Raw genomic sequence first — 13,117 nt, 5'->3', positions numbered from 1 at the left:
GTGGGAGGAAACCGGAGCACCCGGAGGAAACCCACGCAGACACAGAGAGAACACACCACACTCCTCACAGACAGTCACCCGGAGGAAACCCACACAGACACAGGGAGAACACACTACACTCCTCACAGACAGTCACCCGGAGGAAACCCACACAGACACAGGGAGAACACACCACAATTTTTTTCTGTATTCATTTTGAAAACTGTAATAAGCACTAGATATTAAACATTAATACCAACTGCCTAATATGCCATGAAAAAGGTTTATCATAACTTATAAAACAAGGTTGTCAGAGTTAAATTGGAATATCTTGAATACTCAAAGGACACTGTGGAACTGTTTGCGCCAGAGAGCTTCCCGTTTAATTGACTGCAGAAATGTGAGAAACGTTCAGAAATACTGTGTGTATACCCTCGTAACAGTGTAACTGTGTCACATAGGCAAAAATGAGCTGCGGTCAGGGTGTGTCAGAGTGCCCCAGTACACCGATAAAATGCTGGGCAGAAAGTGTTGTACCCAGTTGAATGAAACTGTTAGTGGTGAGCAGCGGGAAACCCCACACGCTGCTACGAGAGGTGAGAAATCCTTCAAGGCACCAGCAGGGGCTCCAGTACAAGAAACTGACTTGTCTCATAGTGATTTTACTGCAGTCTGGGGGCAGGTGTTTAATCTCTGAGGAAACGTGGAAATAGTTCTTTCCAGCCGTCCCCCTGAGACACTCCTCCACTCCCAGCAGGGCTTTAGAGGCTGAATGAGATGAAGGCAGTGTTGTAACCAATTCTGATTGGTTCTGTGACAGACCTGATGTCACATGCTCCAACTTTGGCCTCTTTCACTGAAATCCTAAAGAAGAAAACTGCTGAAAATATATAAAACATGTTGCCCACGTTTCCTTGTGCCAAAATCTGAAGAGGGTGTGAGGTGAGATACATAAACAGAGTGTGTGTGAGAGAGAACACAACTCAGAGCTGCTGGTTTGGACACAAAAAAAAAAAAGCCTGGGGTTTGTCAGGGAGGAGGTATGGTGCTTTTCCACTAGCACAGCTCCCCCGCGAAATGGAGCCTGAGACGACGCAAAGCCCCATCTCTAACTGGAAGCGGAGGCTTTGAAAACCACAAGAATGCTGGCTGTAACGTCAGGTCGGACTGTGCTCTGGACTGAACACCGCACCCATGTTTTCACAGATCAGATTTCTGTCGCATGTTCTGCTTTCGCTGCTTTTGCGACCGTCCCAACAAGCGCTCTGAATCTCTTCAAAACCCCTCAGGGTAATGTTACAAGATAAAAACAAATGTAAATCTGCTGTAACTTCAGAGATTTTTTACAAGCAGCGAGTTTGTGCTGGAGCTCTGCATTTCGTGGTGATTGACAGGTCTCTCTCTGGCAGTCAGCGCTCTGCAGGATTGACATTTCACTATCTAGCACCTACTGGACTCGGTTGGAACTGGAAGCGAGCAGGGACTGAAAAAGTACCCGGTTCCAGGACCAGATTTGGCCTGTGGAAATAGCCGAGCCTAGTCGAGTCGTGTAGGTACCACGCAGTGGAAAAGTGCCTTTACTGCACGTGTGCTGGCCAAAGAGAGTGTTTGTGTCTTCATTACGCAGTCCATACTGTGGTATTACAATATGTAAGAGACACAGACTGTAGGCCCAAACGTAACCAGTATACTGTGTGTTTGCTCCTGTTATGCGGAAACACAGAGCTAGTTTGGTAAGAGTTAAAGACACCTGCTGCCTTGTAGCCACACACCTGCTGCATTTTACTGCTGGAATACATTAACAAGCCACAACGCACCATCGCAGAGCAGTGACTCACGAATTCTGCAGCGCAGCGAAGTGTGGGTGTGTGACCAAAACCATACAACTGCCTCTCACACACACAACCATCTTAGACAGGAATGCCTGCACAGTGACATAATGATAATCACTCTGATAATTCCACTTTCGTCACTGTGTAACTGCGCTCTCAACACAACAACACAATACAGCAACACAACCTGTGACAAACACAGACACAGGAGACTCAACACAACTACAGCACCGTAAAACTGACAACAGATCAGCAGAGTAAACACACACCCTCACTCACTCAAAACGCACACTCACTGAGATCTAGGGGCTGCTCCACTGTGCTTTGGGAATGAGTTGCAACGGACATTAAGGGCAGGGAAAGTGAAGGAAGAGCTCTGTCTCCTCCCTCAACATCCACAGCTGAGGTGTCCTTGAGCAAGACACCCAACCCACAACCCAGCGGGGGCTGCTCTGGGCGTTTGTGGTCTCCCACTTTCCTATGTGAAGGTATGAGGCACTGCCACAGACTAAAGGCGGCGTCACATCACGCCCAGGTCCTCAGCTGTCAACACTGTCATACATCAACTTTCTCTTTCACTCTGTCTCACCAAGACACAGGAAGAAACAACAAAGCAATACCAGGAGGAGAGGCGTTCTCTCTGAGCCGCTCCAGCTTTTGGAAACATCCATTAAATAAGTGTGTTGCATTGTCACACAGTGTTTCTCTGGATGCTGCGTCCAATGCAGGGAAATGAAACTGCTCATCTACTGATTCGACCTGTCGGGTGTAAACTCTGACCATGGGTGAAGCTCCTAAAATACCAAGTGTACACAGTGACTTCAAGGGCTGTGCAATATATTAAAATTAGTCATTACCATCCATTACAGTTTCAATATCAATTAGACGCTTAAGTGATGTGTAAAAGTGGGAAATGAGCCTCTGTTGTTGCTACTGTGGGCCCAGCACGACAGAAACTGCACTGTGGAGGAGGAATTCCTCAGCTAAATTCTACAAGAGTGAATGTACATGAAAAATGTTGTGTAGCTGTCGTGGCCTAATGTTTACAGAAGAGGGCTTAGGACTGAAAGGCTGTTGGTTCGATTCCCACGACCGGCCGGTAAACTGGGAGCGGTGAGAGTGAAGGAACAGCACTGTATCCACGTCCGAGCGACCCTTGAGTAAAGTACCGAACCCACGACTGTTCCCCGGGTACCCTGGGTGTGTGTTCACAGCCCCTAGAGTGTGTGTGTTCACTGGCACAGATGGACTAAATGCAGAAGACACGTTGCATCGAAATGTGGAGAGTACTACTCTGAATCCATGTAAATTGAGAGATGCGTAGGCATCCCCTGCAGTAGCCTCCCGCCATTTCACACCTCCTCAGTCTCTCTCCAGCTCTGACTGTTTCTGGTCTCACTGTTGGATGTGTGCTACGTTTTTAGAGCCACGATGACTGTGTCCGTACTCAACGTGTACAGCTTTTGTTCTTTGCATTATTCTCTAAACAACTACAGAAACCCCTTAAACGTCTCCACTGCGTTAGGGGGGATTCAGTGATCTAGAGATGATGGAGGATGAGTGCAGGTTACAGTGTAAGCAGGTTGAGAGTCTGTGGACTTTAGAATCAGGTCCTGGAATCAACCCCGTGTGGTCAGAGAGGGACCAGCATTTCTACAGTAGCCTGGACAAAGGGCACTGACCTACAACCTCCAAAGTCAATGCTGCATATATTTACACAGAGAGTAACAACACACACAGTACCTTTACAACACAATGAGAGCACAACTGACACACACACACTCTTCCAACTTGTCACAGTATTCAGCATCCACTCACTCACCCACAGGAGATGTGCCAATCCTTTAAATGACTCACACAAACAACATAATTACTGCTCTCAATGAACACACACACAAAACACACACATGCCTGAAATAGTCCTCACTGCTGGAGTGTGTGTAGATGCCAGGCCGCAGTGTGGGCGGATAGTGAATGCCATTCCCACCACGCTTCTCTCCCGCAGCCCACCTCCACACAGCCGGCTCAAAGACTTCAGCTCCAGAAAACTACACAGGAATGAGCCAGAATCAGCTGGCTCTGCCTGCACAGAGCCCACACACTGCAGTGCTCCGGTCCTCAACAGCCCCTCCTCTGCTTTAATACGGATGTTGTGTTGGTATTGGACTCTAAAGGAGAACATCTACTGAGAGCATCTCGAGCTTTAAACCTGGGACATGAGTTACTTCCACTTTTACAGCTTCTGACTCTGGCTCGTTTAACCCAGAGGAGTCACCGATCACAGCAGCGTGATCGAGCCCTGTGACTGGGTCGAGACAACTGTCAAAATTACTGTCTAAAATACAGGCTTTGGGCTTCACTGTCATTTCTGTTTCATGTGAATGGAAAAAGTAGGAACAGATATTACCTTTATGTAGTACATTAATAGAAGAGTTTGTATAATAGTTTAAAATGAGAGAGAGAGAGAGAGAAAGAGAGAGAGTAAGAGAATGTGAGTGAGAGAGAGAGAGAAGAGAAAGAGAATGAGAGAGAGAAAGAATGAGAGAAAGAGAATTAGAGGGAGAGTAAGAGAGAAGAGAAAGAGTGAGAGAAAGAGTAAGAGAGAATGTGAGTGAGAGAGAGAAGAGAAAGAGAATGAGAGAGACAAAGAGAGAGGAGAAAGAGTGAGAGAAGAATGAGAGAAAGAGAATTAGAGAGAGAGAAGAGAAAGAATGAGAGAGAGAAAGAGAATGAGAGAAAGAAAAAGAGTGAGAGAACGAACAAGCGGGAGAAAATAATAGTAAAAAACAAAACATGGCGTTAAACAGTCTGTAGTGGTTTGTAAAAGTGTACAAAAAGGGTCAAGATATGCCCAGACTCCTAAGGGTTAAACCTGCAGGTTCTGTGAGGTCCATGCTAATCCAGTCCACCTACAGCCCACTCTGAGGCTGTACATTTACTGCACTCACTGAACAAGACGCTGCAGCTGAAATGCCTGCTCTCTGAAGGGTTGAAGTCAGATTTCTGGAGATAAACCCACAGTGAGAGTAAAAGACCAGGTTTTACTGCTGTTATTCCAAGCTGCTGTTAAATAACTGACTGTACACAGGATTTACGGTCGGTGGCCTGCTCGTCACTGCCGTCTGAACTGGACTTAACCTGATCTCTGTAATTAATAGGAGCAGAATTTGAAAGTGATTTTGAGGTTAAAGGAACACTGCGTAACATTTTAACCCTATAATTACAACTTCAAAACCGGTGTGATGCTTCACTGTGAGAATAGAGCCTCTGTCGCTGCTACTCTGGGCTCAGCACTGCAGACACTACACTATGTAATTTATGGAGGAGGACAGGAAGCCATCCCCCCCTCCCTTACCGTGCCCATTGATTTCAGTACAGTGCTGTAAAAGCTAATTACACTAGGGGGAGCCCCAGGGGCAAAACACAGAAATGGCACCTAATGTTTCTTTAAAGACTTTAGCACAGGACTACAGACTGATCAGCCATAACAATAACACTGCAGTGAGGTGCTGGTGGTGTGTTAGTGTGAGTGGATCAGACACAGCAGAAAACATCAAAGCAAGGCCTGTTCTGTGGTGGTCCTGCTGGGGTCCTGACCACTGAAGAACAGGGTGAAAGGGGGCTAAAAACACACAGAACAAGGAGTTTAGAAACAAGGAGCTGACTTTAATGTTATGGCTGATCGGTGCGTATGAAGTAGCCGTCTCTAATGACGTGGCCAGTGGACTCCAGCTCATTAAACAGAGAAGGAATTCTTGGGTTTGAGTGTTTGATCAATAGGGCATTCCCATTAAAGGTAAAATCTATAACGCCACCGCCAACGGCGACAGCTGTACGCTGAAGTGAAAGCCCTTTCTAGGAACTAGCCAGGGTCACACAACACAGAGGACAACGACGACGAGGTCCTCACAAATGTGTTTAACACCAGGTGGCGTTTGTACCTTAATATCACGCCTTCAAAATCATAGTGGCGCTCCACTGAGCTGTAACAGGGAAAACAAAGCCTCTGTCTACTCTTGGCTCAGCACTGCAGAAACTGCACTGTGTAACTGTTGGAGGAGGGTAGGAAACCACAGCCCCCCTCTCCGTCCCTCCTTCATGGTTTCAGAACAGTGCAGTTATAATGTATTACACTCTGTGACTGTAGGGGGAGCCCAAGAGCAAACCGACCTAATTTCTTGTTCATCTTATAAAATAAAAGTGATAGGATTTTTTTTGTCGTTATTAATTTGGGAACATCCTCTGCCGTCTTTTTCCGTTCTCTCACTTTAGAGAGTATTTCAGATAGAAGTAAATGAGCTCAGACACACCACGGAGAGGAACCGCGGCTTTGATAAACGACGGCCTGCTGCTGGAGGTTTAACCGAACAGCGGAGGGTCACTCTGAAGTCAGGTGTAATTAGTCACTGGGGTTAAAGAAACTACAGGAGCACAAACGTTTCCTGTCAGGAGCAGTTAGAGCCGACATGAGGAATGAGTCTGGGCAGATTTATAGAGGCTTAACTACATCGTACACCTACAACAGAGGGATGATTAACTTCCGAGTGACATCAGGAATGAAGAGATGGATGCTGCTCTGAACTGTGGGAAAATCAGGCTATTAATTTCATAGCGTTAATATTGTTTAGATGGAAAGCACCCCATTGAACAGGCACTCCATTATAACTCACTCTCTCACACACACAGTTAGGAAGTGTATTGTGGTTTGCATTAATGGCACTGGTTGTTGATGTTAATGGGAATGGACATGGCAATCAAAGATCTGCAGGAGGGCTACACACTACCACCAGGTCTTCTGATCCCCAAACAAGGCTGAGTAAAGTGTGGGTTGTATTTTGTATCACTTTCTAACAAACCAATAGATGCCTAAAAGTGATGTTCACCGTTAATAAAAAACACACTTTTTAAAAATTCAGAAGATGTTTCCTCACCATTTGCTGCTCTCCAGTCATTTTTTTTGTATTTATAAAGCCCCAGTGTCTGTAAATTAGTAAAAAACAAACAGTCTCAGACCGGTATGCTAGGCTTTCTCTCTCTGCTCACAGCAGTAGCATCTGGAGACAATGGAGAGACTTCAAACATTGAAAAGCACAAACCGAGATGAGGATGTGGCTCTATTCCTGCTCCATAGGTGTGTAATATTGACTTTTTTTTGCAGTTTCAGATCTCTTAAAGGCTAAGCACCACTTAATGAACCTCCATGAATATTTCACATTATTGTAGTTACTGACAGATATAAGTACGAATTAAAATGAAAATAGCAGCTTAATTTGCTTTAAAACTGACAATTTTATTAAATTGACGGAAAAACCCGAGCTCGCTACGGAAATTCTTGAACGCGACCGTGACGTCACTGGTGGACAACAGCTGAACAACGCCGCGGTAAAACACCGTTATGACTGACTTATGACAGTATCTAGCTAAATAACCAACATTATTCATGACAATAGCCTAGCAATAAGCTAAACTCAAATTTAGAGGTACCGTTATTCTTGTAAATGTGATCGAAGTCGAACTCGAATTCATCCGACACTATAAACCTCCGTAATGCAGCTACGTAGCCGAGTATAATCTGAGCCACCGAGTTTAGCGAGTCAAGCTTACGTTAACTAACACCAACTAAAACAGGCGAAGTGAGTGTCCTTACCCTGTTTACCTCCATGTTACAGAGGCTCTTGAACACCTTTCGTTGGTGTCCTTACATGCCCATATTGTCGGAAAAGCGCCAGTGAAATGAGCTACAGATAACGGAGTGAGCGGATGGTCCTTTCCAAAGTGCCCGTTTAAAGTGGACAAATTGAGTCCATTTTCTGGATATTTTGGGATCTTTGGGCAATTTGTTCACAGATGTCCCACTGTACATTGAATGATTGCAGCCAAAAACAACACACCTTTTCGCCATTTTGCATTAAGTGCAGCTTCTAGAGTTGTTGTCCATCATCTATTCCAGCAAAAACGCCTATTAGAGTTTCCCAACACTCTTTAAAAGACCGTTGGTCCCCAAAGAGAACTGTGTATCCCCACAATCGTAGACGTCCCCTTTAAAGCACAGAGAGAGCTGCTGCATGAAGCCACTTTGATAAAAACACACTCATTAACACAGCCACCGTTTTCTGAACAAAAGGTATGCTACAGATTTTGGGGTTTGGTTTTGGCCCAGTGTTTTTTAAACCCAGTGCATCACTCGGACAAAAACAACCACAACTACGAAGCGTCGTCTTGTGGTTGGAGGGTGCCCCTCTGTTTGCAAGAGGAAACGACTGAGGAGTTTATCCATTCATTTTTCTGGCTGAGAAACCACTGAACTAAACAGACCAGTTCAGTGAAGCGAGGGGGATAACTGGTTAATAACAGCCTAAATGGCGCTAACCCTATCTGCTTAAACACGGCGCTGTTCGGCACAATCCTGGCAGTACGTAAACAAAGAATCTCTGTATTCGTCTAATGGTGAGTGATGCACCTTCTGTTTGCCTCCTGACTGAAGAGGAAGCACAATGACTCATCTGTTTGTGCTGCAGTTTTCACTGATGGACAGTTCCCAGCACCTGTGAAACATGTGATTGTAAGGTGACCTGAGCTTCAGGAGCGCTTGACCATTCATGCATTAAAAGTAATGCTTCTGAACAATAAAGGTGGGCTTCTCTCAAGTCATTTTCCAAAAATCAAACCTGCCACTGACACGGATAAAAATCCAGAGGGTTTCAGAAAGTCAAAGGTTTCCTGTTTGAAATAAGTGCTTATTTTATAGACATAAGAGCAAAGAGGTGTATGACTTTCAGAGTGCAGCCTTGGGACTTTTTATTTTAGTCATTTACAGAACGGAAATTTAGAAGAAATCGCACTGAAAAGATAAGCACAAGCTACAACTGTTTACTCCTACATACAGTTACACTTCAGAGACACACTTAATTCCTGCCTCTGTTTCTTTCTCCATAGCCTTAAAAGGACCTTTAATCCTCCAAAGACTGTGAAATAAAATTAAACAAGCAGAAAAAAAGTGCTCAGTTTGGATTCTGTTAGCTGCAGTTCATCTAGTTCATCAGTAAAGAGAGACGGGCTAATGTCATTTTCAGCTGTTTTACTTTTCCGCAACATTTTAAACTGCTGACGTTTACACTTTATTACACACTTTGACCCAGTGTCATGTTCTGAGTTGTTTAGAACCTGTTAATCAGGTTCAGTAATCTATAACAGAGATATAGTAACGAATAAAAACAGTCCTTCATCTATAATCTATTCCACAAATGTCCTACAGACAGAGACAGGAGACACAGGGTGGACTCAAAGATTCGTCACACATTTGGAAGCAGAAGCTGGTCCACACCTGTGCTGCACAAGATGAAAACCAATGAAAAAATCAGAGTTAATGTTGATTCAACAAAGAAACATCTTCCAACTCGAGGAACATGTTCGGCACAAACCATAGACCGTACTTCACTGGACGTCTGAATAAACATCAGCGCAACATAAACAACCGTAGACCTGGCATGAAAGAGAAAAACCAAGAGCCAGAAAGAGCTGTTTACAATAAAATCCACTGAGAAGAGAAACAGCGTCCAGCCTGTGTTTAACTGCTCGTAGATCGTGAACGCCAGGACGAGAAGAGAAAAGGTGAAGCTTTGAGAATAAGTACGGACCGCATCTCTGATATCACACGGCTGATTACATCAGTTTATAAAATGACAGTTAAATCAGCAGAGGGGCAGCTCTAGTGCAAACCTTTATTATTTATTTATACGACTCAGTCTCTGCTTCCCTTGTAGAAAACGGCTGATCAGTGTGAACACGGTGGTCTTACCTGGACGGTCTTTTTAATCCTGTGAGAAGGTCCAGGGTACTCTGCGGAGTACAGATCTGTGAGGAACAGCGAGTTGATGAGAGTAGATTTCCCCAGGCCTGACTCCCCTGAGAGAGAGAGAGAGAGAGAGAGAGAGAGAGAGAGAGAGAGGGAGAGAGAGATTTAGAGCATCTTCTTGATAAACTTGTTTTGGAGTTTCTGATGAACGCTGGAGATACGCAGCAATCAGAGGCTGCAAGGAAAATTATCAAATGCCTGAGATTCCTGAGATGGTTCCTGTTATATTCCTCTCAAAGTGATCATCAGTTGAAAGGCGAAGCTGTTGGAAATAGTGGCACTGTGTTTAAACTGCAACATGCTGTAATTTCAACACGCCTTAAAGGGGACATAGTATAAAACAATCACTCATTCAGAGCATGTGCTCATTACTTTGTACAAACCACCCCACACCCTGTGCTGCCCAAGTCGGAAAACACGAGAGAAAATGAGCTGTTCTCTTCTGACATCATTTGTGGAGACTTTAGAATGGCCCCGCCCCCTCGTCTGAGTCTGACAAATCACAGCTCTGGACCTGTGTTTATTTGAGAGCGTAAAGAGAAGGTTAAACTCAGAAGAAAACGAGAACGGAGAAGAAAAGAGAACCAAGTGAAAACGGCTAAAAACCAGAGCTTCTGCTCCTCGCTCCTCACTGCTGTGCGCTCGGGGTCGGGGTGAACAGAGAGCGGCTCATTATCATTTAAAGGAACAGGTGCTGAAAGCGGGCGTTCTGTACAGGGGCTGTTTACACAGGGTTCTCCCCCGCTGCTGTGGGGCTTGTGGGGTTTTGACCAAAGCCGGTTACAGACCTCAACTTTTGATTTGATTAATGATACTGTGTTAACGATTTTGTGTTTTCGCAATAATTCAAAGTTGTTGAACACCTTACCATTGGAGGTAGCCATGGCCTGAAGTTATCACAGCCTTGTAATGTAGGGAACAGTGCTGTCTTCTCCCTCAACATCTACGGCTGACAAACACACACTGACCCTAACGAATGTGTGAGTGTGTGTCTGCCACAAAAAAAGTTAAATGCAACTGTGTAATAAAAGAGACATTACACTGTCAATATCACAACGTGTTACAGCTCAGGTGAATCACTGATGTAATGGCGTACAAGCCCCTTCCGATTGGGTAACGGACACCTTCCTCCAGCTCTGATTGGTCCTCTCACTTCTGACTGTAACTCTTTGGCTAAGAATGGATTTTCCCACATTTGTGCCGCTCTGTTCGCAGTAAAGTCATGTGTGGAAGATGTGTGATGGAGCAGAAAAGCAGAACCACGCGGGTTCAACAGAACCACAGAAACTAAAACAAAGAAAGAAAAACTAGAACAAAGAGCCCAGTGTGAGGAGAACATGCCCGAGCTGGCACAAAACCCTGCTTCCTCCTCTACTGACCTTTAACAAGTGCCCAACAGCACACAAACAGACACTGCCAACCAACCAGCTGGCACAGAGAGAGAGAGAGAGAGAGAGAGAGAGAGAGAGAGCAAGCAAAAGAGAGAGCGAGAGAGCGCAAGAGAGCGAGAGTGAGACAGGCTCTAGATAAAGAAGCACTCTCCGCCTTCTTTAACTCATAAATATTTTTCCGAAGGGCAAAGCAACACTGACCTCACTCTCTCACTCACACACACAATCTTTTCAGTCAGCCACGGAAGGAATGAAGTACTGCAGAAGCCGAGAGGGGGGGGGGGGGGTGCCCTGACGTTTTTGTGAGGATTTATTTCGATGGTTGAATGTGGTCTTTGAAAACAGAGGGTGAAAAACACACGTCTTAAAAATGCCATTTTGAATTAGAGAGACAATAAAGGCTGTGGTGCGAGTAGCGACACAGTGGGATGAACTTATTCAGCGTCTGCCAGAACTGATCCAGCCAAGCACACACACAGAGGAGAGAGAGAGAGATAAAATACTCTTAACGTTCCATGTTGTTGTATTAATGCTTTGGCAATACTGTGTTTGAATATGGTCATGCTAAAGCTTATTGAATTGAATTGAGAGAGAGAGAGAGAGAGAGAGAGAGAGAGAGAGAGAGAGAGAGAGAGAGAGAGACAGAGAGAGAGAGACAGAGACACAGAGAGAGAGAAGCAAAGAGCCCACAGCCATAGCACTGAATTCCAGCTGTAAACCAGGCTGCTCCGGCACCAGAAGCACACATTACAGGAATGTGGGTCTGGAGCGGCTCCATCATGTGACTTCACCAACCGTACGGGTTTAAGGACAAACAGACCTGAGCCTTAAGTCAGTGCTGAAATCAGCTCAAATTGTAGAAGAAATATTAGGTGAGAAAAAAAAATAAAATAAAATAAAATAAAATAAAATAAAATAAATAAATAAATAAATAAATAAATAAATAAATAAAAAAAAAAAAAAAAAAAAAAAAAAAAAAAGGGGGCTCTTACAAAACTAGGTGAGCGTGGGTATGTCCATGGAATAAGCCCCACCCACTTCACTCAGACTGGCTGCTCCCAAATGATGGGCATAATAACAACAACAACAACAATTTTTATCAATACCTAGAGGGTGAAAGTTCAAGGACTTTCGTGAATTTGGCTTGTCACGTGTTGCTAGCAGCGTTGCAACATTAGCTTATATGCTGCTTAATAGCTACGATTAATAGACCAATCAATCTAACTTAAATTAATTTATTTTCATAATGTGTCCACTGTTATATCATACAGAATAGACTTGTGTGATTACCATCTGTGTTTATGGTCTATTTTAGCTGCTGTTTATCTGGGTTAAATCAAGCGCAGTGTCCAGGAGGAACTAGATTTCGTTCCTCAATCAGCACATCTGTGGTGAGAAACAATCCCAATGTTAACTTTGACCATCGTTACGTTATTAAAACTCATGACTGAACAAGCAGAACATTACAAAACAGATGCAACTGAAATCTCCACCTTCTGACTTTTACACTGGTAGCTCACAGCAGAAGTGTGTCTCTGACCTGCTTCAGGGCGAGTGACGACAGAGAAAGGCTGCAGTGAAACGCTCTCATCGTGGGCTAACGTTTTACTGTTAGTGCTGTATGTGGAGGAACAGGTACAGCCTGAAGTGTGGTGGAGCTCTACATGATTCACACTGAGAAAACAAGGCTCACTTCAGTCCTTTTCACCCTAATACACTCTGGTTCTTGAACTGGTTTCTGTCAGGATTTTTAGAACCCTGGTGCTCCCACTGTGTTTAGACCGGCTTTGATGGGATCCAAGACTGCGTTCCTTCACAGAGCAGCTGTGTGTTGTAACCAGGACAGCACCAGAGCTACAGGAGTGTCACGGTATATCCACGGTTTATAGATCATTGTGAACATGCCTCAAGTCCTGCTGACCACAGCTCCAGAAAAAGAAACAACACAGAGCATTTTCCTGTTTTATTTCCTTATTCCCACAACAACTGAGAAGAAACTTCTGAAAGAATGAAACTGTCTGGTTCCAGAACATGTCTTTGTTGGTGGAAAATGTGCCAAA

At 44.5% G+C, this 13,117-nt stretch overlaps 1 protein-coding gene across 2 annotated transcripts in view; it reads right to left on the bottom strand.

Moving 5' to 3' along the window:
- LOC136699166 (septin-7) overlaps positions 1-13,117 on the bottom strand; it is a 54,684-nt gene that overhangs the window by 35,098 nt on the left and 6,469 nt on the right. For both annotated transcript variants that reach the window (XM_066673646.1, XM_066673647.1), the window contains exon 2: positions 9,610-9,716. In XM_066673646.1, coding sequence (XP_066529743.1) covers positions 9,610-9,716 — 107 coding nt within the window. The remainder of the gene's footprint in view (positions 1-9,609; positions 9,717-13,117) is intronic.

This window comes from Hoplias malabaricus, chromosome 6, assembly GCF_029633855.1.
Source record: "Hoplias malabaricus isolate fHopMal1 chromosome 6, fHopMal1.hap1, whole genome shotgun sequence".
In the NCBI taxonomy this organism is placed as follows: domain Eukaryota; kingdom Metazoa; phylum Chordata; class Actinopteri; order Characiformes; family Erythrinidae; genus Hoplias; species Hoplias malabaricus.
The sequence above is the reverse complement of the archived record's forward strand: the minus strand, read 5'-3'. Positions and strand labels throughout refer to the sequence as shown.